This window comes from Hylobates moloch, unplaced genomic scaffold, assembly GCF_009828535.3.
Source record: "Hylobates moloch isolate HMO894 unplaced genomic scaffold, HMol_V3 SCAFFOLD_3, whole genome shotgun sequence".
Lineage (NCBI taxonomy): Eukaryota > Metazoa > Chordata > Mammalia > Primates > Hylobatidae > Hylobates > Hylobates moloch.
The window spans coordinates 74,300,303-74,327,750 of NW_026652278.1; the positions used below are offsets into that span (position 1 = coordinate 74,300,303).

The 27,448-nt window shown below is 48.1% G+C and overlaps 1 protein-coding gene across 3 annotated transcripts; it reads left to right on the forward strand.

The window, feature by feature from the left end:
- Window positions 1–597: 597 nt before the first annotated feature.
- On the forward strand, window positions 598–26,357 carry PRXL2A (peroxiredoxin like 2A). Of its 3 annotated transcripts, none has more exons than XM_032141401.2 (6): window positions 598–719; window positions 13,551–13,730; window positions 15,498–15,589; window positions 18,955–19,095; window positions 20,401–20,565; window positions 25,356–26,357. In XM_032141401.2, the coding sequence occupies exons 2-6, from the start codon at window positions 13,553–13,555 to the stop codon at window positions 25,467–25,469; spliced, it is 690 nt and encodes a 229-aa protein (XP_031997292.1). In that variant the 5' UTR covers window positions 598–719; window positions 13,551–13,552; the 3' UTR covers window positions 25,470–26,357. The 3 variants fall into 3 exon arrangements, with proteins under 3 accessions (XP_031997292.1, XP_031997308.1, XP_031997297.1); XM_032141417.2 differs by having other exon boundaries at window positions 621–719; window positions 13,568–13,730; XM_032141406.2 differs by lacking the exon at window positions 598–719 and adding an exon at window positions 6,255–6,270.
- Window positions 26,358–27,448: the final 1,091 nt, after the last annotated feature.

Sequence of the window (27,448 nt, forward strand, 5' to 3'; positions counted from 1 at the left end):
CACAACCTCCTACTTTCATTAAAGTGTGGGCACTTCCAACACGAGGAGTAAGTGGATGGGCGGTGTGTGACAAACCCGCCTCAGCGTCGCTCAGAGTTCGCAGGCTGCGGCTCACCGTTCTCTGCCCCATAGCCAGCATTGTGGAGTGAAAGGGAACGTGGGTGGAGGATTGAGGTTGGCAATTCTGAATCTGTACATACAGCTTGAAGGGGCTCATCGAATGTGTCGGTCCTTAAGATTCCCCCTGCCCATGGAGGTTTAAAAAAAAAAAACAACTATCAAAAGAGCTATTCAAAACCAGGTTGATGATTGGAAGGAAGTTGGCCGGCCTCGGCTGCAGGACAGGTGCTTCCAGACTCCATTAGGGGTGTCCAGCGCCTTCTTTTGCCCTAGGCAGCGCCCTGAAGAACGCGTCGGGGCCTCGGTTCGCGGACTGGAGGAGTGGACCGACCGAGCGCTGTGCGTAAAAGGACCGGTGGGGCACACGCCCGAGCGCCACAGGAGGCCCCGAGGTCGGCTAGTCGGGGACAGGCCCGGAGCTCCTCCCACGGGGGGCGGGGCAGGTCACATGGCGGTGGCGCGGCGGCGCGCGAGGCAGCGCAGGCTCGAGCCTGCGCAGGCGCTGGGCCCGCCCCTGGGACCCTCCGGGCCGGGCGGTTTGGCCCCTCGGCGCCCGGCCGTCGGGGCGGGAGAAGGCCGGCAGAAGGGAGGCAGTTGAGGTAGGTGCTGCGCGCGGGTCTCCGCGAGGCACGTGATGTCCGTTGGCGGGGCCTGCCGCGGCGCAGGTGGGGAAACTGAGGCAGGGCAGGGCCAGCGGCGCGCAGTAGGGTGGGTGCTGGGCTGGTGAGGCGCGCCCCTCGGGCCCGCGCCAACTTTCCTAGGAGCATCCTCAGCGCTGGCGCTCCCTCCGAGGACGACGTCCCCTCCGCCACCCTGCGCGGCGTCCGGTGGAAAAACCCTGCGCCCGGGCGTCGGAGACGGGAGACGGGGACCCGGCGCTGCTGCGGCGGGCTAGGGCCCCCTCTGTCCCCGCCCCCAAGCCTTGAGTGACGCCGGTGGCGCCCACCTTCGCGAATTGTTGGGACGAGGAACAGAGGAGAGGGCTCTGCCTTGGAGCATGGGCCCGGGGGCGGCCCGGCTGGACCAGCCCCAGGGGCGGACCTGGCAGTCCTCGTCCTCGTCTCTGTGCCCGCTTAGGGTCGTCTCTTTTAAGAGGGCACGGTTTCTAGCGTTGTTCAGCGTTTCGGAGGCACCTGTTCCCTCTCTTTGCCAAAAGTCAGAAACGCCTGACTTTAAATTGGGTAGAGCCCAGTTGTAAACCTAACAGCCCTGCTGAGGTCTAGGAATGAAAAGATGAACAATCTGCCCCCAGGGTTGTTGCTGGGGCGGGAGGTGAAGGCGCAGGTGGAGATGGTTACAGGCAAAGGAAGGGAAGTTAAGGCCCAGCCGGTCCAGGGCTGTGGGAAGGAGGCACACCCGGGAGTCCACTGCCGGACCGGGGTTCACAGCTGCTCCTGCGCCTCTTTTCCTTGCCACATCATGCTGTCTCCACAGCCCAGCAACCCAGAACTCAGCTTTTTTGTTTGTTTTATTTTAATGTGTTTTCCTTTGAACCTGGCAGGTGATTTTTTTTTTTTTTTTTTTTTTTTTTTTTGAGACGGAGTCTCGCTCTGTCGCCCAGGCTGGAGTGCAGTGGCGCAATCTCGGCTCACTGCAAGCTCCGCCTCCCGAGTTCACGCCATTCTCCTGCCTCAGCCTCTCCGAGTAGCTGGGACTACAGGCGCCCGCCACCACGCCCGGCTAATTTTTTGTATTTTTAGTAGAGACGGGGTTTCACCGTGGTCTCGATCTCCTGACCTCGTGATCCGCCCGCCTCGGCCTCCCAAAGTGCTGGGATTACAAGCGTGAGCCACCGCGCCCGGCCCAGGTGATTTTTTAAAAAGAAAATAATCAGGGTTTGTTTTGAAAAGCATTGTGAAAGAGTTAGCTTGAATAGTCTTGAATGCTCCTGCTTGGGCCCAGCTTCGGAGAATGAGGATTGGGATTTCGGCTGCAGACCCCGACTCGTTACCATACTCATTCATCAGGAAACTCTTCATTTTGTGTACAAATAACGTTTTGAGGGTAATCATTGCTCTAGAAATGAAGAATTATACATCGTATTTATTGTACTTTTTGTAAGGTACTTCACAAGGCACCTCCTATACATTTAATCCTTTAATTCTTGCAACTCTGTAGAAGGTAATTAAGGAGGCATTCCCATTTTGCTGATGCAAAACAGTTCCTTGTCCAGGTTTATACAGCTTGCAAGAATTAAAGTTAGATATTATTCTTGGTGTGGGCCTTTCCTATATCCCCCTCTTTTTTATAAGAGCATGTCATTTAGCTGAGACCTTCTGCATTACTTCTGAAGGGGTACAAAAGACATTTCTGATGATTGTCTCATCTCGTGTCATTTAAATGGTGCTCAGAAAGTTTGGATAGGACTGGAACTCTAGGGCTCAAGCCCCAGGCTCTGTCCCTATCTAAGAAATAAGGCAGCTGTCCTGCCAGTTGGGTTCTTGCCTCTTTGTGAAATGTTGAGCAGAAGCTCCAAGTCTCTTTCTGCTGTGGCTTGTGTGGCAAGAACCATCCTGAGGTGCTGTGCAGGGAGCCAGCCTCACCTTTGAGCTCAGTGGCCTCTGGCACAGGGAAATTACAGCTGGGCAGTGTCCTTTGCCTTCTCTGGCGCTGCTAGTGCAGGAGGCAGTGTTAGCTGCTACAGGAATAGCACGGAGCGGGCCTGCAGGCCAGAGGGGCTGAGAAAAGCCAGTGTTCCCACCAGACCTAGAACGTTCACCAGAAAGCAGGCCTGCAGTGACACAGCTGCAGAAGTTCACTATTCTGTGCCTGTCCTGCTTCAGATATCCTGTCTTTATAGGGGCATGAGTGAATCTGAGCCCTGCAAAAGAGAGAAAGATAATGCATTGCTTTGCCGTTTTCTAATGCGTTACCGCGTTGCAAATTGCTCTTCTTATATAATCTTTATGACAGCTCTTTAAAGTGCCCTTGTTTTTAAGAAGACACTGAGGTTCAGAAGGATAAAATAACTCTCAAAGAGAGAAAACCCAGGATTATTGGCTTTTAGTCCAGTGTCTTCTGTGGTATTGCCTTGCTTTCCTATCCACACCCATATAACTTGATGCAGCTGGAGTTCTGAGCCCAGACAGGAGGCTGTGCAAGTGAGATTAGAATGGCTTGCTCTTTGGGGGGGCCCCTACAGCTTGAGGAAACAAGAGGACATAATCAGCTACTGGGAAACCCTGAGATATGCCCAAGAGTGAGGAATGTGGGGGCTGGTGCTGCTTTCAGCATCTATTCAGAGGTTTCTGAATCTGGCATTTGAGAGTAGGGCTGGGCCAGAACCAGGCAGATACACACCCCAAGGAGCAGGGCTGAGAGTTGGAGACTGAGGCAGGTAGGTGAGAGCTCATTGCAAGTGACTAGTTTTGTGGTATTTGAAGACAAAGTTGGGTGGAAGGGCATCTATTGCTCATAAGGCTCTGTGTGCCTGCATCAGTCTGCTAGACAAGGATGGACAGTCTTGTTACCGTGGGGAGGAGAGGTGCAGAATGGCTTCTCAGCGGAGACTAGGCAATGAGACCCTTAAGACATTTGGCTTCAGATTATAAGCTGCTTACCAAGGACTGGGCTTGGGAGAGGCTGATGTTCTCTCCAGGCAGCAGATTTCCCAGGCCCTGTGTAGGGGCAGTCTTGCTCTTAGCTTGCCTGAGGCCAGTGAACAGGCTTCAAGACCTGCAGGGCCCCACTTCCTGAGCCCAGACTCCCATGCTATTCCAGCCTTAGAGGCCACTGGCCCGTGGCTGGCTACCCAGGACCCAGCGTGTCTGATGCAGGATAAACAGTCAGGGACTGAAAGTTGGGAGACCCAAACCTGCGTCCCAGCGCAGCCACTGACAACGTATCCTGCCCATGTGACCTTGGACTAGCCAGCTCCTTCTCTGAGCTTTACTTTCTTCATTTGCTCAGTAAAATGAGCTGAACGAGAGCTTTGAGGGAAAGAGGGGAACAGAGGAGACCAGAGAAGGAAGATGAAGCATCCTTTCAAGCCTTGTTCACTGAGGGCCTGAAGCAAGAAGGCCCACGTGCACTCTTAGTTTTTTGTCTCCCTCAGCACCCTTTCTTGCTTCTCCTCTGTCTCTGCCTCAGGCCAGCTCATTCTGAAGAGGGAGGATTCCCTGGGTGGGGCTGGGCTGGGCAGGTGTACTCTTGATGTTTAGAATATGATGCTGTCTCTACTTGTTTCAGACATGATTTAACTCACCCAGTGCTGATACTTTGTTTCATTAAGACTTTATCAGTTCCTGCCCAGAGGCAGCTCCTGGAACAGTCAGGAGTTAGGCCCAGCAAAGGAGGCAGGGTGAATGTGCACACTCAGCAGAAGAACAGTGGTGGCAGGGGTTCCCATGGCTTTCTAGACATCAGATCCCTGTAGTTGCAGTCACATGGTACTTTAGAGTCTTTGGATGTCAGAGCAAAGACAACCTCATAGAATTTTGAGTTCCTTCCTCTGTCTATACAGATGATGAGATCCAGGCCCCAAGTGTCTTCATACCTTAAGTTGGATTGCCCTGCTAGTGAGCAGTAGAGCGAGGACCCAGCCTAAGGTTACCTAAGTCCCAAGCTAGAGTGTTTTCTTTAATGTCAAGCCAGGCCTGTCCAAAATTACCTTTCATACTGAACTGAAAGTGGAATTGAGTAGCTATAAGTTCCAAGTCTGCCTCACTGTGGAATTCTAAGAGTAAAATTCAGATCATTTCATTAACATTTAATGCCTGGTAATTACCAGGATCTGTGTTGAATGCTGGGGATGCAGGAATGAAGACGACAACACATTGTGCCAACATATTGTGGAGACAGATGTAAATAACTAAAATTTACAAAATTCATTTGTGCATTGTGCAGGGTTATGGGTGTGTGCGCACACACATGCATGCTATAGAAGAGGTCAGTGAGCAGTCAGTTGTCAGGGCTTTCAGGAAAGGCTTTGGAGAGAAAGTGTTATGTGTGCTGGGCCTTACGAATAAGTAGGCATTTACGTGGTTGGCCTGGGTCCGGGGGGTGGGGTGGGGGGGGGCATCCCGGGCAAAGGAAACAACATGAGCAACACTTGCTGAAGCCAAGCTGTGGAGGGCCCCCTCAGCTGGCATGCTGAGGAGTTTATTGTTAGTGAGAGTCTGAACACGAGGGAAAGGTGTAATCAGGTTGGGGTGTGCTGGGATCGCTCTGACTACGGCATGGAAAATAAACTGTAGAGGACCAGACTAGAACCAAGCCAGATTCAGTTCTGTGGTTCTTGAAATAGGCTAGGGATAGAGTTATAGGATCCTGGGTTTGGACAGCAGCAGTGAGGTCGAGAAGAGGATGGGTAGCAGATACATTTTAGAAGATGGACAGAACTTCCTGAGTCGATGTAGGCAGTGAAGGCAAATGAACAGTAAAATGTGAACCCCTGTCCCCCACCGCCCCCCCTCCCTGCCCCCCCATCTGCTGACCATGGAACTCCAGCAGAGAAATCGACTAGTTTTGGATGTGGTACAACAGAGATACCTACAAAACCCCCGAGTGGAAACTTTGGGTCAGAACAGCAATAGGAACTTGGAAGTCAATAACAAAGTGGTGAGAGAAGTGCTGGAAGTCACCCAGGAAGGGAGTGTGGGTTGAGGGAAGCCACTGATGTGGCAGAAAAGGAAGGAGAAGCAAAGGGAGGTAAAGAATAGACAGCAGGTGAGGGGCCTCAGAGGTGCCAGCTGACTTTCCAGGCCTGGGGTGAGGAATGGGGCAAGGGAGCAGGCTGCACAAGGAGCCACAGAGAAAAGGACATCTTCTTTTATTTGCGCTAGTGTGACATGTGGGCTGTGTTACAGGCTTTGCTTTGCTTCTTTAGTCTGCACCGGATAGCAGAGGAGTCTGGTGGCACTTGGGAAATGTTATAATCTGCATGATTGCAAATGACTCAAAGCTTTGCTCAACTTTTTGAAGGGCTAGGGGGCCTTGGCAGCTTTCCATTTAGATGTTTTCTGGAGACTGACTGTTGGCAGCTGAAGGAGCCGCAGGGTTTCTGGGTGGCCTGGTCCTGCCTACGGAGTGACTGAGCCTAGGGACCTAGTCCCGCCTCCAGCCCTCCCCTTGCCTCCTGCCCAGGCCCGCCTGCTCACCCCTGGGTATACTTCTTTGTCAGGAGAAGCAGAGGTGTGGACGCTGTGTATGGTGAGTGCCTTGTTCCCAAGTTTGAAGTGTCCGAGGTTGGGGGTAAGAGACCATTTGAGGAAGGGAGCTGCCTTGTATAGGAAAGAGACAGAGTCTCAAAGCTGGAAACTGAATTTGGGGTGGGGGGTGGTGGGCAGTGTTGAGGAACCTAGAATGTTCTGACTCCAAAGTGACCTGTTTTTGTTAGACTCATAGGATATCACTGGGGATCATTGGGAACTTCCTCATGGAGTTGAGAAAAATGGGGCCTGGGGAGGAATTGACTCAGCTTAGCCTAGGGAGCCCAACTGGGTCTCGTCCTCTTGCCCCCATGTTCAGACCAGAGCTGCCACTCTGAGCTGCCACAGCTGTTGTTTGTTTGTGGCTTTATCCTACTTCACCTTCTGTGGGAGAGGGTGGATCAGATAAGCCCAGCAGTGGGGAACTGAATGCTATAGCTATGTCAGGTGGGGGCTGGCTCTTCTGTAAACAACCCTACTATTCTGTTTCAGAGAAACTGACCCTTTCCTTAATGGAAGGGGGATAGAAAGGGGGAGGAAAGAGAAGGAACATCTGGTGTATGGTAAATTTCCTTTAAACATGGTTTGACTGTACATGATGACTGAAAAAATAAGGTGATTAAAAAAAATTCTCTTTAAGACAAAGGGAATCATACTCCTGGATCTCCAGGACCGATTTCTTTCTTCTTTTCTTTGTTAATCAACAATTACAGCAGACGTAAACCTACTTCTGAATGTGTGGCGAGGAAAGGTAGTCTTTCAAGCTTTGGGGTCCTGTTCCTGTTGACTCGGGTCCAGGTTATAGTACTGCTGCCTGCTGGCTGTGTGACACAGGAGGAGTTACTGAACTCTGAACCTCAGCGTTAGCTGCTAAACAGGATAATCTTTGCATCACAAGACTGTTGAGTGAATGAAATTAGGACATTACTGACAGGCTTCTAAGACCACTGGCTGCAGAGGTACGAAGGATTGCTGGCCTCCATACCTCTGCAATCTTAGAGGCCCATGTGAAAATGCATCGTTTCTGTTTAGAAATTAAAGTTCCTTTGATTGTCCTTTTTTGTGTGTAGGAAAAATTGTGATTTCAGAATTCAGGGTCTGCTCACTGTGCAGCAGGTCACAGAAGTACATGCTTCAAGACATGCCAGGATGGGAGTTGCTTTGTAGCCCAGGGGACTTGGATAAGAGGCTAGGCCTGTGTGCTCTCCAGGTATTCCTGAAAGTAAATTTTCTGTGCTTCTCTCTGGCACAAGAGTGGGCTGCTAGAGGCCCACTGGGTGCGGTCTGTCCATGGAGAGGCCTGATGCTCACCACTGGTCCCGATAACACTCTCAGCGTGGTGCTGCAGTGCCTGAGGATGGGGTCCACCGCCCCAGAGGGCTGATTCTCTGCTCACACTTTCAGGATCACAGTGGGAGGTTGGAAGACAGCACTTCTGGGGGTTTTGAGGTCTGGATCTTGTACCCAGCCCTTGAACTTGAGGTATGGAGATGGGGGTCTTTGGAACTTAGAAGTTTGAGTTCTCAGGGCTCCTTCAGCACTGACACTTGCCCCAGTCAGCCCGCTGTCTCCCAGCTTAGCTGGCCCCATCCCAGCCTAGCCTCCTGTGTCCTACACCGGCTCCAAAGCCACTTCCTTCTGGGTGCTTCTGTGGCTACCCAGACTGGCTATTCCTGCACCACCATAGCCTCATGCCCATACATTGCCAAAGCTGCCTAACCTTCCCACTTGATTTTTTTTGTTATTTGTGTACCAGGTCCATATTTTCTTGAGGATTGTGTATCATTTTATGTCCTCCCAAATCGCCATTTATTGAACAGGTCAGTACTGAATAAATGTTTGGAAATAAATGTTGAGTCTAGTTGAGTTGAATTCTCTTGTGCCTAGGAGCAAACATGCCAAACGCCCATAACTGGACAGTGGGAAGGTGGAGGCTGTTTGAGTGTGGCAGGAATGTGTTGGAAGAATGTGGAGCTGACTGTGAGGGGCCCTGGACTTTGTGAATGCACTGATGTGTCCTAGGAGTCAGAGTCCATTTGTGGGATAGATGTAAGCTGGTGTTTGTATACTGACGCAGAAATGCCCATCAAATCTGTGATCAGAGACCATTCTATGTGCTCCTGAGTCATAATACAAGTCAGAAATCCAGGAACATTTTGGAAGTGCATAAAGGTACAGAAGTTGTTCCAGGCTCTGGGAAATCTCTTGTTTACAGCAAGTAGATAAGAGCTGTGGTTTTCCTCCTAATTGTTCTGTGAACTATCATCCAGTAATGTGTAATTTTGTCAAATTAAAGAATTGGAAGCAGGCCTGTGGCAGGTTCTTTCCTGTTTGTCCCAAGAACTTTGGTTGTCCATAAGCCATTGTCTCTGTAATTCAATTCTGTTGAATTCATTTCAGCATGCACTTGTGGTGAGCCTGCTTTGTACCAAATGTGCGCTGTGCTAGGCATGAGAGATTCAGAGATAAACTGCAGAATGTCGCCAAAGGAGAGAAATCTGACAGGTCCAAACCAGTGTGTCAAGCACATCAGAAGAAATGTGGGTGATGTTTGGGCACAGAACTGAGAAGGGGGTGAATCAACACCTCTTGGGGGTAGAAGTGGGAGGCTGGAAGTAGGGGGCTGGCAGAACATCAGGGAAGCTTTCTTAAAGAGGCCTCTGAGTTGTGAAGCGCAAAATGAAATAGGATATTCCAGGTAGAGGGGTAGAGATGTGTGCTTGTCTGTAATGTTCTGCTCTCAGGGTCTTGGCGGGGGGCCCAGCTCTCCAAGGCCGGACCGCCCTCGTGACTTAACTTTATTCTGGCGGCTGATGGCCAACCAAGCACGAAGTCCTGAATTCTTTGCTCTAACACAATGCTTCTCAAACTTTAATGTGCTTATGAATTGCCTGCCAGTCTGACTAAAAGGCAGTATAAGATTCCTTAGTTCTGAGGTGTGGGTTGAGATTCTGCGTTGCTAGATGGTGCCATTTATGGGTTACATTTTGAATAGTGGGTAGTAAGAAACTCTTCTTTCTCAGCACAGGTCCCTCATGTCATACTGTTGTACCCAAGCGAGTTAGTGAGAACGCCACACTTTGAGACGAGTTAAGAGTCCTTTATTAAGCCGGCGGCCAAAGAGATGGCTAACGCTCAAAATTCTCTCGGCCCCGAGGAAGGGCCTGATTAACTTTCATACCTAGGTTTAGGAAGGGGAGGGGGACTCAAATGCAATAATTCTACAGAAGTAAAAACATGCAAGAATCAAAAGAAGCAAAATGATTACAGAGAGATAAACAATTTAAAAGACAAATAGTTACAAAAAGAGCAAACCAGGTGCAAGGCTCTAAATCTTTCATTATAATTAGATATAGGGAGTAGGCCGGACACAAACTCAAGGCTTTTTGTTGTTATCTTTTTAAGAAAAATCCTGGGAACTTCATACATTGTTGGTGCTAGTACCTTATCAGTTAATTGGGCTCCTTTGAAACACTGAGGATCTGCTTACACAGGTCAACTCCTTGCGGAGGGGGGTTGGGTAAGGAGCCCTTAGTGTCTTGTAAATTAAGGGGTCAATTGGAGTCTGTCCTGCTTTCCCAGCTAGAGAGAGTCTTATTTACATGAGAAGCAAGGCTAGGTGATTAAAGAGACAAGCAGGATAAAATTCAAAGTAGCGAGTTAGAGTAAAAACAAGGTTACGCATTTCAAGACAACCATAGCAGCACCCCCTTCCCCAACACACACACACACACACACACACACACACACACACACACACACACACACACACACACACACACACACACACACACACACACACACACTGATTTTCCCCTTCTTTTTCCTCTTCCCAAGTATATAGATGCCAAATTCCTCTTTCTTAGATGTTGTTTTTTTGTTTGGTTACCCCCATTACCTGGAACTTCTTTTCTTCTTTTTCATCTTTTTTTTTTTGAGACGGAGTCTCGCTCTGTCACCCAGGCCAGAGTGCAGTGGCGCGATCTCGGCTCACTGCAAGCTCCGCCTCCCGGGTTCACGCCATTCTCCGGCCTCAGCCTCTCCGAGTAGCTGGGACTACAGGTGCTCGCCACCACGCCCGGCTAATTTTTTGTATTTTTAGTAGAGACGGGGTTTCACCATGGTCTCGATCTCCTGACCTCATGATCCGCCCGCCTCGGCCTCCCAAAGTGCTGGGATTACAAGTGTGAGCCACTGCGACCGGCTTTTTTTTTTTTTTTTTTTTTTTTAAAGACAAGGTCTTGTTCTGTCACCTAGGCTGGAGTTCTGGGCTATAGTGATCCTCCCACCTCAGCCTCCCAAGTAGCTGAGACCACAGGCGTGTGCCACCATGCCTGGCTAATTTTTTATAGACAGGATCCTCCCATGTTGTCCAAGCTTGTTTCAAACTCCTGGGCTCAAGCAACCCTCTTGCCTCAGCCTCCCAAAATTCTGGGATTACAGGCATGAGCCACCGCACTCAACCAAGGTTCTCTCTTATTCCTTTTATTTATTTATTTATTTATTTATTTTTTTGAGACAGAGTCTTGCTGTCGCCCAGGCTGGAGTGCAGTGGCGCCATCTCGGCTCACTGCAGGCTCCGCCCCCCCAGGGTTCACGCCATTCTCCTGCCTCAGCCTCCCGAGTAGCTGGGACTACAGGCACCCGCCACCTCGCCCGGCTAATTTTTTGTATATTTTAGTAGAGACGGGGTTTCACCGTGTTAGCCAGGATGGTCTCGATCTCCTGACCTTGTGATCCGCCCGCCTCGGCCTCCGGAAGTGCTGGGATTACAGGCATGAGCCACCGCGCCCGGCCTATTACTTTTTTAAAAAAAAAAAAATTATTTTAGATTCATGGGGTACATATGCATATTTGTTACATGGGTATATTGTGTAGTGATGGAGACTGGGCTTTTAGCGTACCCGTTATCCAATAGTGACCCTTATACCTGATAGGTAAAATTTCACCCTGCCCCCCCCTTCAGCTGTCCCCAGTGTCTGTTATTTCTGTCTTTATGTCCATGTATACTATCGATTAGCTCCCACTTGCAAATGAGAACATGTGGTATTTGATTTTCTGTTTCTGGGTTAGTTCACTTAGGATGATGGTCTCCAGCTCCGTGTTGCTGCAAAGGACATGATTTCATTCTTTTTTATGGCTGCCTCTTTTATTTCTTAAATCTGAATTTCTAGGTGGCTTCAATGCTAGTCTGGCCTACCCTTTCCTTCCCAAAGTCACCACCGACTCACTCCCACCCCCACCCCATGCAGTGCACCCCTCACAGCACGCACCCTTGGCAGTGACATTCAGATTTCCAGGGCCTTTCCTGATCCTTTAGAGACATCCTCTCCCGGCCAAGTCCTGCAAGGGAGACTTGAGTCAGAGGTTCTATGGGCTGGGGTGAGGTGGGCCACACAATTACCACACCCACTCCCAGGTCTATCCCCAGTGATCTAAGCCACACAGAAGCAGGCTGGTACTTAGGGAGGAAGGCACCAGGGTATGCCAGAGCTTAGGATGGTGTGAGGACCAAATGGAAAGATAGATATTGTAAGTGGTTGTTGGGAGAAGGAAGGCTGGAGGTGGGGGTACCTTGTGGGCTGCTTCCAGGAGCTCCCACCCACAGGCACAAGTCTTCCTAGCTGGAGAGGGGCCTCAGTGAGGCACCCAGGCAGAAGCCAGGAACAAGGCTGAATTCTGACAGAACCCACCTGGAGCTCCATTTCAGTTGCAGAGACCCTTATCTTACGCAGCTATCTTTTGCCCAGCCTCCTCTGCAGATGCCATAGAACCTCCTCTTTCTTTTCTTTTCTTTTTTTTTTTTTTTTTTTTTTTGAGACTGAGTCTTGCTCTATGACCAGACTGGAATGCAGTGGCACAATCTCAGCTCACTGCAACCTCTGCCTTCTGGGTTCAGGCAATTCTCCTCCCTCAGCCTCCCGAATAGCCGGGATTACAGGCGTGCGCCACCATGCCCAGCTAATTTTTGTATTTTTAGTAGAGACAGGGTTTCACTATGTTGGCCAGGATGGTCTCGATCTCTTGACCTCATGATTCACCCGCCTCAGCCTCCCAAAGTGCTGGGATTACAGGCGTGACCCACGGCGCCCTGCCAGGACCCTCCTCTTTCTTTTTTTTTTTTTTTTTTTTTTTTTTTTTGAGACGGAGTTCCGCTCTTGTTGCCCAGGCTGGAGTGCAATGGCACGATCTCAGCTCACCACAACCTCCGCCTCCCAGGTTCAAGCGATTCTCCTGCCTCAGCCCCTTGAGAAGCTGGGATTACAGGCATGCACCACCACACCCGGCTAATTTTGTATTTTTAGTAGAGATGAGATTTCTCCATGTTAGGCTGGTCTCGAACTCCCGACCTCAGGTGATCCGCCCACCTCGGCCTCCCAAAGTGCTGGGATTACAGGCATGAGCCACCACGCCCTGCCAGGACCTCCTCTTTCTGATATAACACCTGCATTTGTTTGGCAGACATCTGTGTAGTTCTGTTCACAGGAGAAAAATGTCAGATGACTAAACACCAGTGTTTAACAGTGGCCATCAGTAGGTGGTAGCTTCAGAGAGTATTTGCTTTCTTATTGACTATGGTTTCATGTATTCTCTTTGTTTTGTTTTTTACTGTAAGAGTATTTTGTTTTTATAATGAGGGATAAATAAAGCTCTTCTCAATTGGGAGAAGTTACTGCCTGCCTATAGTGAATGAGGCCCTGCTGGGCACTGGCTGGGGGCTTGATGAGTGGGATATGGTCCCTGTTTCTGGAGGGTCCTCAAACTAAAGAGGAAAGAAGTTAGGGGAACAAAACAGTGTGGTTGGTGTTCTAAGTATCCTCTGATCACAGAAGAGAAAGCTGCCCCTACCCAGGGACATGATCCTGAGCCACCTGGATTGTGAGGGAGAACCAGGCATTGATGAGGAGGGGAATGAGGAAGTAGTCTGCCTACAGGGGACATAGCTTGGCACAGCTCCACAGAGCTAGGGGCTGCAACTTGGGGCATGAGAAGAGAGAGCAGCAAGAGAAGCATTTGAGAAGGCTGTCGTTTCTCTGTCATCACTCCTGACGCCCTGGTGAGCTCCACGGTGCAGGAACCTCCATGTGTGTGCTGCATCCCCAAGTTCTGGTGGCAGCAGGGTGCTTAGCAGCCCTTGTCCAGTCTCGCCTCTGACACTGCTGCTCCCCTCCCCTGTCCTGACCTCCTGGTTGGCTGTCCTGCCGTAGCCTTGCCTGGAAGATGAAATTCCAGCTACCCTGTGGGAGCAGTAACGCCTTCTTCCTTCTTCTCAATCTCCAGAAATGTCTTTCCTCCAGGACCCAAGTTTCTTCACCATGGGGATGTGGTCCATTGGTGCAGGAGCCCTGGGGGCTGCTGCCTTGGCATTGCTGCTTGCCAACACAGACGTGTTTCTGTCCAAGCCCCAGAAAGCGGCCCTGGAGTACCTGGAGGATATAGAACTGAAAACACTGGAGAAGGGTAAGTGGCGACCCTTCAGGTCTCAGTACTTTTCCAAGGAGCTGGGATACAGGCTTACTTACTGTTTTCTTTCTAAACTCTCTCCTTTTTTTAATTGAAAAGATAATATAACAACATTAGGAAAAATTTAATAACAATTTTTAAACTAGCAATAATTCTATTACCCTAACACAGTAATTTTTATTTTGGCATATTCCTTTCCATGTGTACATATTACATAGTTGTGCTTGGCTTAGGTGCTGTTTTATATTTTAGCTTTTCTTATCAAAAGCATTTTTCATTCTCTGTTGTTGTCTCTGTAACTATAATGATAAATTGTTCCATAATATTTAGTAATAATTACAATCTTTTACTAAACCAGTGCTTCCAGAGTGTATTCTGAGGAATTCCAGGCTTGTGGGATTGTCAAACTAAAAGGAGTTCCTGAGTGAACAAGTATGGGAGACACCTTTTATCCAATTCCATGCTCCTGATGCTCAGCACAGACATGTGCTTATTAGAATGAGGTGTCTGGATTGCTGCTGATTCAGGCATGGCCAGCCCCTCCTTGTGAAGAAGCTGTGGTGTCTTGAGGAATCACTTCAGGGTCGCCCATTAGAGTAGACCTGCCTATCTCCCTCTTCTGGGGGACTGCTAGAGTCCATTGTGGACAGCTTAGAGCCACACACTCAAATGTGTTAGCTCTGCCTCCTTGCTGTGTGCTCTCAGTGTTAGAGCTGTAGCTTGGTGGGATTTCAGTCATGCCAGTGGTGTGGCAAGACAGTTGGAGTGGTGAAGGTCTCACTGATGGTGTGGTCACCATGTTAGCCCCCCAGGTGGAAGTCATGGTCATCTGTTTAGTAAGTAAGGAAGCTTGCCAAAGGCAGGCAGGAGATTGTGCAGGTTTATGCTAGGTCACCTTAGTAAGATAACTAAGAGAGACCTGTTAAGCTTTGTTCGGCCCAGGGTTTCCCAATCTTATTTGATTACAGACTTTTCTCCCCACCCTCTCACCCACCTGACCCCACTTTTTTTTTTTTCCACATAACATCTATGGGAACATGGATCCCTCTGGGAAATACTAAAATAATTAAGGACTCATATTTATTGAGCCCTCACCAACTCTATATTACCAGACATTGTGGTGAGCACTTTTATATTCATCTTTCAATATGCCCTGTGGCCCAAAGTGGAGCTACTAGATATTTGCATTTTACAGATGAGGAAGCTGAGGTTCAAAGAGCAAAAATAACTTGCCCAGAGTTACACAGCTAGATTCAGACTTAGTTGGACCTTAGAGCTGGGCTTGAACTACAGTACTGTACTACCCCAAAGCATTTTATTCCTAGGCATCTTCTATCCTCCTTTGTTAATAATATTGCAGTTAACATATTTAGGTTAAAAATTTGAGACTTTTTCAGTTTGGGCCATGTTTCTGTTCTAAAGGATTATTATACAATATCTGATGACATCAGCAATAGACAAAATGGCCATTTTTCCAGAAATGTCCCACTTCTGAATGTTCAGGTTGGAAAAAAGATTTTCATGGTGGGAGGGACCTACTGGGTATATAATAGGATTCTTAAGCTTGGTTAACTTTCCTCAGGAAGGTGAGTATTCTGTCTGTCTGTGTTTCCCGTGTGTCTTTTCCCACGTGTGAAATGCCTGTCCAGGTCCTCTGCTAGGCCGGGTCCCTGACCTCGGCTGGACTTAGTGTGGTTCATGAGCTGCTTAGTGATTGGGGCTGGGCTGGGAGGAGATATCGAATTTCCTTTTTTTCTCTCTTAGAACCAAGGACTTTGAAAGCAAAGGAGCTATGGGAAAAAAATGGAGCTGTGATTATGGCCGTGCGGAGGCCAGGCTGTTTCCTCTGTCGAGAGGTGAGTGCAGATGAGGATCTATTCAGAGAAAAGGATCCTGGCAAGTAGGGGCCATTGTTTTCCGGCCAGAACCAAGGGCCTGTAAGCCAGCTTTAGCCTTTTACCCACGTGGTCTGTTGTTATTTGCTCTAGGTGTTTCTTTTGATTTGTGCTCTATTTCTGTTTTGTTTTGTTTTGTTTTTTAACAACTCACCCCCTCCTACTGGGATTAGCAACACATCTCAGTTTCCCTTAGTACTCCCAGGTCTTTCACCCTGTGCTGTACCTTCTGAGTCCTGGACCATATTCCACTTTAATCAGGGGCAGCGACCAGGTCCAATTCCGTGCTTCTGATGCTCAGCACAGACATATGATGTGCCTGGATTGCTTCTGATTCGGGTGTGGTCAATCCCTCCCTGTGATGAAGCTGCAGTGTCGGAGCAAACACTTCAAGGTTACCTATTCGAGCAGACCTGCCTCTCTGTCTCCTTGGGGAGCTCCTAGAGTCCATCGTGGACAACTGAGAGCCACATTCTCACGTGTTAGCTCTGCCTCCTTGCTGTGTGCTCTCAGCATTGAATCTGTAGCTTAGTGGGATTTCAGTCATGGCAGTAGTGCATTTGGCATGAGAGTTTGTTGAAAGTTGGAGCTCACTGACTGGGTGGTCTCCAGGTTGGCCCCTCGAAGGGAAGACATCATCTATTTGTATGTGATGGAGCTTATCAGTGGAAGGAAGGAACGGTGATTGTTGAAACACAAAATGCTAGTGTGAGAAGGAACATTGCAAATACTTGGATCTAGCCTTATCCCTTTATAGGTGGGCAAACTGAGGACCAGAGTGGTTAGTGGCCTGTTTGTGGTCATACAGCCAGTCAGTGGCAGAAGACCCAGATTCTGAAATTACTGCCCTGCCTGGGAGAAAACTGGGAATGACAGCATTCCTGCTCTTGAGACAACTTTGCCTCTCAAGCAGTGGCTGTGGCGCTGTCCAAATTGTCATCCTCATTCTCCTGGTTCCCCTCCCTGACCCTGAGGCACCACCTTTCAGCCTTGCTGATCTCTCCATGCTTGTGTGATTGGGCTGGTAAAGAATCCACTTGCACTGCTGGATGCATGTGATGCCTGCAGTACCCTACTTCCAGGGCATTGTGTGCCTGCTATCTCAGTGGGTCCTCACCATAGCCCTTGGAAATACAGCTTGTTGTTTTACTCTCATTTTATTATTCTCATTACAGAGGAGGAAACAGTTACAGAGGTTGTAACAAAGCCACCCTGATTGGGGAGATGCATTAATTTTCTATTGCTGTAACAAATTACCTGAAACTCAATGGCTTTAACCAGCACAGATTTATCTTGTAGTTCTAGAGGTCAGAATTCCAAAGCGGAATCTAGTTGCATTCCTTCTGAAGACTTATAGGGGAGAATCCATTTCTTTTGCCTTTTCCAGCTGCTAGAGGCCACCTATGTATATTGGCTTATGGCCCCTTCCTCTGTTTTTAGGTCAGCAATGGCTGGCAAGTCGGCAACAGCATGGAAGCCTGTTTTGACTTGATTTCTCAGGGCCATTAAAATCCAGAAGGTTCCAAGAGCAACAGCTCTCCCTAATTATAACCTGTTTCCCTCTGTACTGGTCTCTGCCCACACAGAACATTTAGTGGAAACTTACGTTTCCAAAAAGATGGGTGGATGGCAATCTGAGTTATTTTGAGTGGCCCAACTAGCAAGTATGTGACTCAGTTTCCACATCATGGCTTTGTATAGTGCCACACCAGGAGTAAAGAGCCAGGAAAAGTGAGTAAGACGTTTCATCTCAGCCAGGTGCAGTGGCTCACATCTATAATCCCAGCACTTTGGGAGGCTGAGGTGGGAAGATCACTTGAGCCCAGGAATTTGAGACCACCCGAGGCAACATAGCGAGACCTTGTCTCTACAAAAAAAAAAAAAATTAGCCCGGCATGGTGGTGTGCACTTGTAGTCCCAGCTTTTCAGGAGGCCGAGGGAGGAAGATTGCTTGAGCCCAGGAGTTCAGGCTACAATGAGCTGTGATTGTGCCACTGCAGCTGGGCAACAGGGCAAGACTCAAAAAAAAAAAAAAAAGGCCAGGCGCGGTGGCTCACACCTGTACTCCTAGCACTTTGGGAGGCCGAGGCAGGTGGATCACTTGAGGTCAGGAGTTCAACATTAGCCTGGCCAACGTGGCGAAACCCCATCTCTGCTAAAAATACAAAAAATTAGCCAGGTGTGGTGGTGCACCCCTGTAATCCCAGTTACTTAGGAGGCTGAGGCGTGAGAATCACTTGAACCCAGGAGGTGGAGATTGCATTGAGCTGAGATTGTGCCACTGCACTCCAGCATGGGCGAGTAGCATGGGCGACAGAGCAAGACTCCATCTCAAAAGTAAAAGACCTTTCATATTACAAAAAGGTGGTTTTTGATTATATCAAACACTGTAGTCCTCTGCTCTAGGGCAAAATTTGCCAGTCACTGAAACTCTTGATAAATGTATTGTAATCAATTCTGCCTCATTAGTTGTCTTTTTTCTTACTCTAGAAAATAAATGAAAAATTAAATGTACCTGCAACCATACAACAGCATATTTTTATTGGAGATGAGTAGACTGCATTTAAAAGGATTTGCTGCTCATTCTTTAATTCTGACACCAAATGTGAAAAAAGGATTGAGTTCTTAATGTTGAAGCTTTACCATGACTCATGCAGTTTCCCTCATTCATCTAGCACACAGTTCCTGAGAGTCAAGGGCATCTGCATCTCAGCTCAGCTGCATTCTCCCCATTGTCCCCCTTCAAATCTTTCCACCTGGTATTTAGCACCTGTTTTATACCCAGCCATGTTCTAGGCACTGAGGGTTCCAAGAAATGGAAGACATAGTTTCTAACTATTAGAAACATTTGGGAATGTAAGAGACAACACTCAACTTAGTGGTAACATGCAGACTCAGTACAGAAAATGTCACCAAACAGGGAAGATAGGATATGCACAGAGAAGCAGGGCTTTACTTCAGAGTGGACTAGCCAGGGAGATCTTTTTAGAACAGGGATAACTTTCCAGAGGGTAGGGTTGAGCTGAAGAGAGAAGGAAGGTTATGGCTAGAGGAGTGTGTGTCTGCTGGGCCCTTGTGTTAGTTTGGTCTAGTGCAGGGAAGGGGCTGGGAGATGATGTAGGAGAGAAGCATTGTGGGCAGGAGGAGAGGATGTGTTTGGGTATGGCTGCTGCCAAGCTGTGGTCAGGACAGCCATAACAGGAGCCTTGCCTCTGCTTTCCACTGGAGAAGACAAGGAGCCTGGGCTGCAGAGGAAACCTGACACCCTACGTGGAGGCCCACAGCCAGCTGGGACAGATGTCCCTGAACCCTTGTGTCTTCTACAGGAAGCTGCGGATCTGTCCTCCCTGAAAAGCATGTTGGACCAGCTGGGCATCCCCCTCTATGCAGTGGTAAAGGAGGACATCAGGACCGAAGTGAAGGATTTCCAGCCTTATTTCAAAGGAGAAATCTTCCTGGATGAAAAGGTGTGTGTGCTGGGAGGCTTTTAGACATAGACTGCTGGGGATTGTGCTCACCTGTGTGATAGTCGGGTGGCCCAGGTATATCTGGCCTGGAGCTGGAGGCTGGCCTTCCCTTCAGCTGTCCTGAACTTGCAACGCCTTTTTCAGCCCCCTGAGCAGAGCATGATCAGACATTTTAAAGCTGTCCTCTCAGTTACAGACAGTCCCTGACCGTCCGATGGTTTGACTTACGATCTTTCAGCTTTGTGATGGTGCAGAAGTGATAAGCATTTAGTTTCTACATTTCTTCAAGAACCCATACAGCCATTCTGTTTAATATTCAATAAACTACATAAGTTATTCAACACTTTATTTTAAAATAGGCTTGTGTTACATGATTTTATTCAACTGTAGGTTAATGAGAGTGTTCTGAGCATGTTTAAGGTAGTGTGGGCTAAGCTATGAGGTTAGGTGTATTAAATGCATTTCAGTATAAGATATTTCAACTTATGATGGGTTTACAGGGACATAATCCCATTGTAAATTGAGGAGCATCTGTATTACTGAAGCCTTTCCTGCCACGTGAACGGTGAGAGTAGGGAATAGCTGAAACTCCAACAGGTTCCTCCACTGTTGGGGGCCTAGTACAAAGCCCCACACCCTGTCCCTTAATTCATTTATTTCTTTCTCTTCTGCTCCCACCTCTGCAGAAGGTAGCACCGTTACCATCCTGTCAGGTGGAAGACTAGTGAGAAGGTAGAGTCAGAATTGAAAGCTACGGGTGTCACCCTAGGTCAGGCCTACCTTGAGGTCCAAAACTGGACCCAGCAGGGTTCTGTTTCCTTGGCAGTTGAGAAGGGACCTGGATTGGCTGGGCATGGTGGCTCATGCCTGTAATCTCAGCACTTTGGGAGGCCGAGGTGGGCAGATCATTTGTGGTCAGGAGTTCAAGACCAGCTTGGCCAATGGGGTGAAACCCTGTCTCTACTAAAAATTCAAAAATTAGCCAGGCGTGGTGGCAGGCACTTGTAATCCTAGCTACTTGGGAGGCTGAGGCAAGAGAATCGCTTGAACCTAGGAGGTGGAGATTGCAGTCAGCTGAGATTGCGCCATTGTACTCTAGCCTGAGTGACAGAGCAAGACTCCATCTCAAAAAAAAATGTGGACCTGAATGTGGGCAGTGTGTTTGTGTTGGGTGGGAGAGAATACTGGAACCAGCAGCCTTTTGAGTCTTTGCGTGAGAACCAATGCCCTGTCAGGAGCCTTTCCTCCTTGAGGAAGGCAGGCATATAGAGTACTCATATGGGATCTGTCTTTCTCACTCCATAGAAAAAGTTCTATGGTCCACATAGGCGGAAGATGATGTTTATGGGATTTATCCGTCTGGGAGTGTGGTACAACTTCTTCCGAGCCTGGAATGGAGGCTTCTCTGGAAACCTGGAAGGAGAAGGCTTCATCCTTGGGGGAGTTTTCGTGGTGGGATCAGGAAAGCAGGTGAGTTCTTGATGTTTACTTGTGGTCTGTAGGGGTCTGTATTTGTGAGTGTGAGACTCCAACCAGAAGCTGGAGTGGGGGTTGACTTTCCCTGTTTTGGGTCTCCTAGCCTTCCTTCTAGCAAGCCAGGGAACATGAAGAAGGGAAGGGAAGGCAGTTGTTGTTTATCACAAATCTTTCTCTGCTTGTACCTCATACTTGCATCTACTCACTCATCACAGTGACACCATGAGACAGTCTGATCATTTTGCAGACAAGGAACTTAGAACTGAAAAGGGATGAGCAGCTGCACAAGGAGCGCAGCTCATGGGTGGCCCTGCTAGGCCTGAACTCAGGTTTGCTGACTTTAAGTTCAAGGAGCACAGCTCATGGGTGGCTCTGCTAGGCCTGAACTCAGGTTTGCTGACTTTAAGTTCAAGGAGCACAGCTCATGGGTGGCACTGCTGGGGCCTGAATCCAGGTTTGCTGACTTTAAGTTTTGTTTTCTGTGCTTGAACAAAAGCATAGTTTTATTCTGTTTTTGAATTTACTCTCTTGCAGTGTTCCAGGCCACCATGGATGGATGATAGAAAAAAAAATAAGATGGCCGGGCGCGGTGGCTCACGCTTGTAATCCCAGCACTTTGGGAGGCCGAGGCGGGCGGATCACGAGGTCAGGAGATCGAGACCACAGTGAAACCCCGTCTCTACTAAAAATACAAAAAAATTAGCCGGGCGTGGTGGCGGGCGCCTGTAGTCCCAGCTACTCGGAGAGGCTGAGGCAGGAGAATGGCGTGAACCCGGGAGGCGGAGCTTGCAGTGAGCCGAGATTGCGCCACTGCACTCCAGCCTGGGCGACAGAGCAAGACTCCGTCTCAAAAAAAAAAAAAAAATAAGAGGAGAAAATAAGGAATAGAACCAGGCCTAATTAGGGGAAGTGGCAAAGAGGTGGTGGGGAGACGATGCTTTTTTCTGTGGGGATCTTGGCGTCAGGGCTGGCCTAGGAAAGGGGTCTGACTCCTCTGCAAACAGGCTATTATTATAGGTCCTGGCTGTGAGGCTCCACAAGCAGCATGGAGACCTAGAGGTGTGGAAAGGAGGAATGGGGTTTCTGTAGGCCCAAGAGTTGTTTGTGTCAGAGTCTAGGCAGCCTTGAGCCATGGTGGCTCCCCTGCCCTGGAGGGCAGTGTCAGCAGAGGCCAGGAGGATGTGTAGCAGGGATGGAGCAAAGTGGATGAGGGGGCTGGGTGCAGTGGCTCACACCTGTAACGCCAGCACTTTGGGAGGCCAAGGTGGGCGGATCACTTGAGGCCAGGAGTTCCAGACCAGACCAGACTGGCCAACATGGCAAAATCCCATCTCTACTATAGAAAAGCTTAAAAAATTAGCCGCGCGTAGTGGTGCGCGCCCATAGTCCCAGCTACTTGGGAGGCTGAGGCAGGGGATTTGCTTGAACCCAGGAGGCAGAGGCTGCAGTGAGCTGAGATTGTGCCACTGAACTCCAGCCTAGGCGACAGAGCAAGACTCTGTCTCAAAAAAGCAAGTGGATGAGAGAAGGGTATGGGAGAAGGACCTGGAAACTGGTAGCCTGACTTCTAGGCCTGTCTCTGTCAATTTTGGACATGACATTAACGTGTAGAAAGTGTTTTCTTTCTGTAGAAAGACGGAGTTTATCTGCATTGTTGGATCTCACTATTAATGTTAATAATTACATACTCTTCCCAATTTGGGAGGAATAAAAGGGAATAGAAATCCTTCAAGTTTAAGCTGTAGTTCTGTTTTTTTGTTTTTTTTGTTTTTTTTTGTTTTTTTTTGTTTTTTTTTGTTTTTTTTTTTGAGATGGAATCTCACTGTGTCGCCCGGGCTGGAGTGCAGTGGTGTGATCTCAGCTCACTGCAAGCTCCGCCTCCCGGGTTCACGCCATTCTCCTGCCTCAGCCTCCCGAGTAGCTGAGACTACAGGCACCCACCACCACACCCAGCTAATTTTTTTGTATTTTCAGTAGAGACGGGGTTTCTACTCGTGATCTGCCTGCCTAGGCCTCCCAGAGTGCTGGGATTACAGGCGTGAGCTACCATGCCTGGCCTGAGCTTTATTTCTTATGTCTTCCTTTTACAGCTTGGTAACTGATTCGCTTGACTATATTAGAATTTAGCATAAAATGGTGTCTGATTTAACATAAACCTATTTGCTAATTTTCTGGTAAATCTGTCAAAGTGTCTTAGTAATAATGGTTTCCAGTGAGTGCCTGTCTTGTTCTACATGCTCAAGTACATGGTCTCATGTCTTCCTCACAACCAATCTAGGATGTTAGGCATTTTTATTCCCATCCACATATACAGCAGTCGGCCTAGAGATTTAAAATAATTCAGCCAAAGACACAGCTAAGTGGTACAATGGAAATGAAACTTAGGAACTCAAATCTGTCAAACTCCGGAGACCCTGCCAGGCCCTACCCTGCCCTGCCCCGCACCTAGCTTCTCCTGCCCTGCCCTGCCCCTAGCCTCCCCTGCCCTGCCCAGCCCCTAGCCTCTCCTTGGAGGTGTTTCCCAGTGACCACTTCCTGATGTCCTTATGCTTGGGCAGGCCACTTCCCCAGTGGATTGCCCATCCTCTTCCCACTCTGACACTGTGGGGTTCCTTCCCCTACTCGCCTCTGCCTTCTCATGGCCTCTAGGGCAGGGCTTGGCATGCCTGCCAGCCTTTTCTTGCCTGGCGATGACTCATCTAGTGCTCATGGGCTCTGCTGGCACGTTTCTGATGTTGCTAGGTGTGTTTGACTTTTGTTGGTATTCCCTGGAGCCCCTGGCCTTTATTCTCCTAGGCGGAAGGTTAACTGGCTAGCTGAACTTCAGGACTTATTTCAGTTCTTATTGGGTGTAGAGTTTTTGTAGTCTAAAATTGGGGTGGTGGGGATTTCCTTTTTTTTTCTTTTTTTTGAGACAGAGTTTCACTCTTGTTGCCCAGGCTGGAGTGCAATGGCACGATCTCAGCTCACTGCAATCTCCACCCCCACCGGGTTCAAGCGATTCTCCTGCCTCAGCCTCCTGAATAGCTGGGATTACAGGTACCCGCCACCATGCCCAGCTAATTTTTGTATTTTTAGTAGAGACAGGGTGTCACCATGTTGGCCAGACTGGTCTCAAACTCCTGACCTCAAGTGATCTACCCACATTGGTCTCCCAAAGTGCTGGAATTACAGGCGTGAGCCGCCACACCCAGCCTGAATTTTCTTTTTAATAACAATCTTGAAAGCATTCTTAAAGAAGAAGCAGCTAGGCAACATAGCAAAACCCCATCTCTATAAAGAATAAAAAAGTTTAGCCGGCGTGGTGACATGCACCTGTAGTCCTGGCTACTTGGGAGGCTGAAGCAGGAGGATTTCTTGAGCACAGGAGTTCAAGGCTGCAGTAAGCTATGATCGCACCACTGAACTACAGCCTGGGAAACAGAGCAAGACCCTGTCTATAAATAAATAAAAAGTGTGTTTGCACTACAGAAAATTTAAAAACAGCAGAACATTAGAAGGTGGGGAAAACCATCCTATGAGCTCAACCACCATGGAAAATCCATTGGAACAAAGCTGAGTGGCCTTTCCTTTTGTTTTGCTTTGCTTTAGAAAATTGTACCTTACTAAACTAGATGTTCTTTTTTCATTTAACAGTATATTGTGAACATTTTCCTATGTCACTATATATTCTTAGTTTTTTGTTCGTGTTTTTGTTTGTTTGTTTAGATGGAGTCTCGCTCTGTCGCCCAAGCTGGAGTGCAGTGGCGCAATCTCGGCTCACTGCAGCCTCTGCCTCCCAGCCTCCCAGGTTCAAGGGATTATCCTGTCTCAGCCTCCTGAATAGCTGGGACTAAAGGCTTGAGCTACCATACCTGGCTAATTTTTGTATTTTTAGTAGAGACCAAGTTTCACCATGTTGGCCAGGCTGGTCTTGAACTCCTGACCTCAAGTGATCCGCCCACCTCAGCCTCCTAAAGTGCTGGGATAACAGGTGTGAGCCACAGCACCCAGCCTGTTAGTATTTTTAATGTCTGTATTACGGTTTACTGAGCAAGTAAATACAATTTTCTGACCTGCTTGCCCATAATCACCACAGTGTGGTGGGCCTTTTTTTTTTTTTTTTAAGTCTTTAGAAATAATGACACAGTGTATTTACAGAATTTCTTTTTAAGATGAGTTTCCAGATATAATGAATCAAAGAACTCTAACAAGGATTCCTTGATGCTGATCTCAAACATGTTATTTTGTCTTTTTTTAGACTTTAGATAACTTTGGGGTATCCTGTGTCTTAGTGCATTTTTCTTCACCGTATGAGAAGAAAGTGGTCTCCAATTTCTTAGGAGAATAAAGAAAAAAGAGGGTCTCTCTTTTAGATGGTCATTCTGGGACTTTCAAAGTCTGACCTCTGAGCTCCACTTCCACACCTTTGGGCCTTTCTGTGTTAGCTTCATTTTTCTCTCTTTACCTGGTATGTTCTTTTACCTGCATCTCTACTTGTAGACATCTTGGTTACCCTCCATGCTTTATCATCTATGAGGCCTTCCCTGATTGCCCTTGTCATGCTTTATCACTTCTGACTTCCTGCTTCTAGAGAGCTGTTGGTACAGGCCAGATGGATGTGGCCTTCCCCAGTCTGTCTTCCCTCAAAGACTGAACTCCTTGAGGGCAGGAGCCAGGCCATATTTGGATCCGTGTCCTTTGCTGTTCAAGCAAAAGGCTTGACAGACAGCTGGTCCTCGATGCCTGTCTCATGAACGAACGATTTAGGATGAGGACTGACATTATCTCTTGTTTCCTTTTAGGGCATTCTTCTCGAGCACCGAGAAAAAGAATTTGGAGACAAAGTAAACCTACTTTCTGTTCTGGAAGCTGCTAAGATGATCAAACCACAGACTTTGGCCTCAGAGAAAAAATGATTGTGCGAAACTGCCCAGCTCAGGGATAACCAGGGGCATTCACCTGTGTTCATGGGATGTGTTGTTTCCACTTGTGTCCCTAAGGAGTGAGAAATCCATTTATACTCTACTCTCAGTATGGATTATTAATGTATTTTAATATTCTGTTTAGGCCCAGTAAGGCAAAATAGCCCCAAAACAAGACTGACAAAAATATGAAAAACTAATGAAGATTATTAAGCTAAAACCTGGGAAACAGGAGGCTTAAAATTGACTGCCAGGCTGGGTGCGGCGGCTCACACCTGTAATCCCAGCACTTTGGGAAGCCAAGGTGAGCAAGTCACTTGAGGTCGGGAGTTCGAGACCAGCCTGAGCAACATGGCGAAACACTTCTCTACTAAAAATACAAAAGTCAGCCGGGTGTGGTGGCATGCACCTGTAGTCCCAGCTACCCGGGAGGCTGAGGCAGGAGAATCACTTGAACCTGGGAGGTGGAGGTTGCAGTGAGCCGTGATCACGCCACTGTATTCCAGCCTGGGTGACTGAGACTCCATCTAAAAAAAAAAAAAAATTGATTGCTGTGCCTCATTACAAATGCATATGGTGTTTGAGTGCTGTTGTTTGAAATTATTTTTCTTTTCGGGACTTCAAAAATCCAAGAAAAGTTGATGATTGACTTGAAGATTACAGAATTTAAGGTTTTTTGGCATGTGTGTTTTCTATTAATAATTGATTATATGATGTCAAAGTAATACTTTCATAATAGAATTGACATGCTCTGGGATAGTTTGACAAAGGTAAATTATAAAGTGAAATCTCTCGTTTCATTATCTTCCATTCTAACCTCAGAGATCTGTTTCTCTAGAAAAAATGACCATCTCTGGTTTTAATAAAATTATGCATCAGAAATCACCTGTATGTATAAGATTTTCTGATAAAACTAATAATTATATTTACCATATCATTGGCTGAAAGTAAAAAAAGTCAGCATTCGCCGGGCGCGGTGGCTCACGCTTGTAATCCCAGCACTTTGGGAGGCCGAGGCGGGCGGATCACGAGGTCAGGAGATCGAGACCACGGTGAAACCCCGTCTCTACCAAAAATACAAAAAAATTAGCCGGGCGTGGTGGCGGGCGCCTGTAGTCCCAGCTACTCGGAGAGGCTGAGGCAGGAGAATGGCGTGAACCCGGGAGGCGGAGGTTGCAGTGAGCCGAGATCGCGCCACTGCACTCCAGCCTGGGCGACAGAGCAAGACTCCGTCTCAAAAAAAAAAAAAAAAAAAAAAAAAAAAAAGTCAGCATTCTCCATGGCTGAGGCGTAAAGTGCCTGGGGGGATTCCTCTGGTTCTAGCTATCTAAGTGGTTTGAAAATGACCAGGAAAAATTCATCCCGTCATTCATGTTAGTAATTTTGCTGTCTTTCTTAGAGGAATGACTTTGGTGTTTAAAATTGGTAGCTGTTTTTCTATTGGTCTTTTAGCCTAATTAGGCAAATCAGAACAAAGGACATAGAGATGATGAAATATAACTTTATCTTTTTTGTTTGAATTTTGTCATGTAAGTTTGAGTGACATCATCAAGACCTACCAGGGAGCTCGGCCGCAGGGAGTCTACTCAAGGCATCAAACTGGCCCAGGAGTAAAAAGGTGGTGGTGGAAATAGGAAATAGTGTTTACCCAGGGGACTGGCCCAGCCAGGAGGAGAAGGGAATCAGTGTTTACCCAGGAAAGCAAGAATGGATACTGACGTTGGAGGTAAAGCTGGGAAAGTAGGAGAGCATCCGGATTGAGTATGCAGAGTGAGTTAGGGGTGAGTGGTTCAGGACTAAGACCCACTAAGACCATGCTTGCATCTGACTTCATGTAGCAGTGGCTGCACGGGGTATGCATGGGCCCATAAAGGGCTGGGCTTCTGCAGCATTTGAGGCCACAGCCTTTGGTACTTGCACAGGGTTGGTACCTGTCATCCTTGGGACTCCAGCTACTGACAGGATAACTCAGT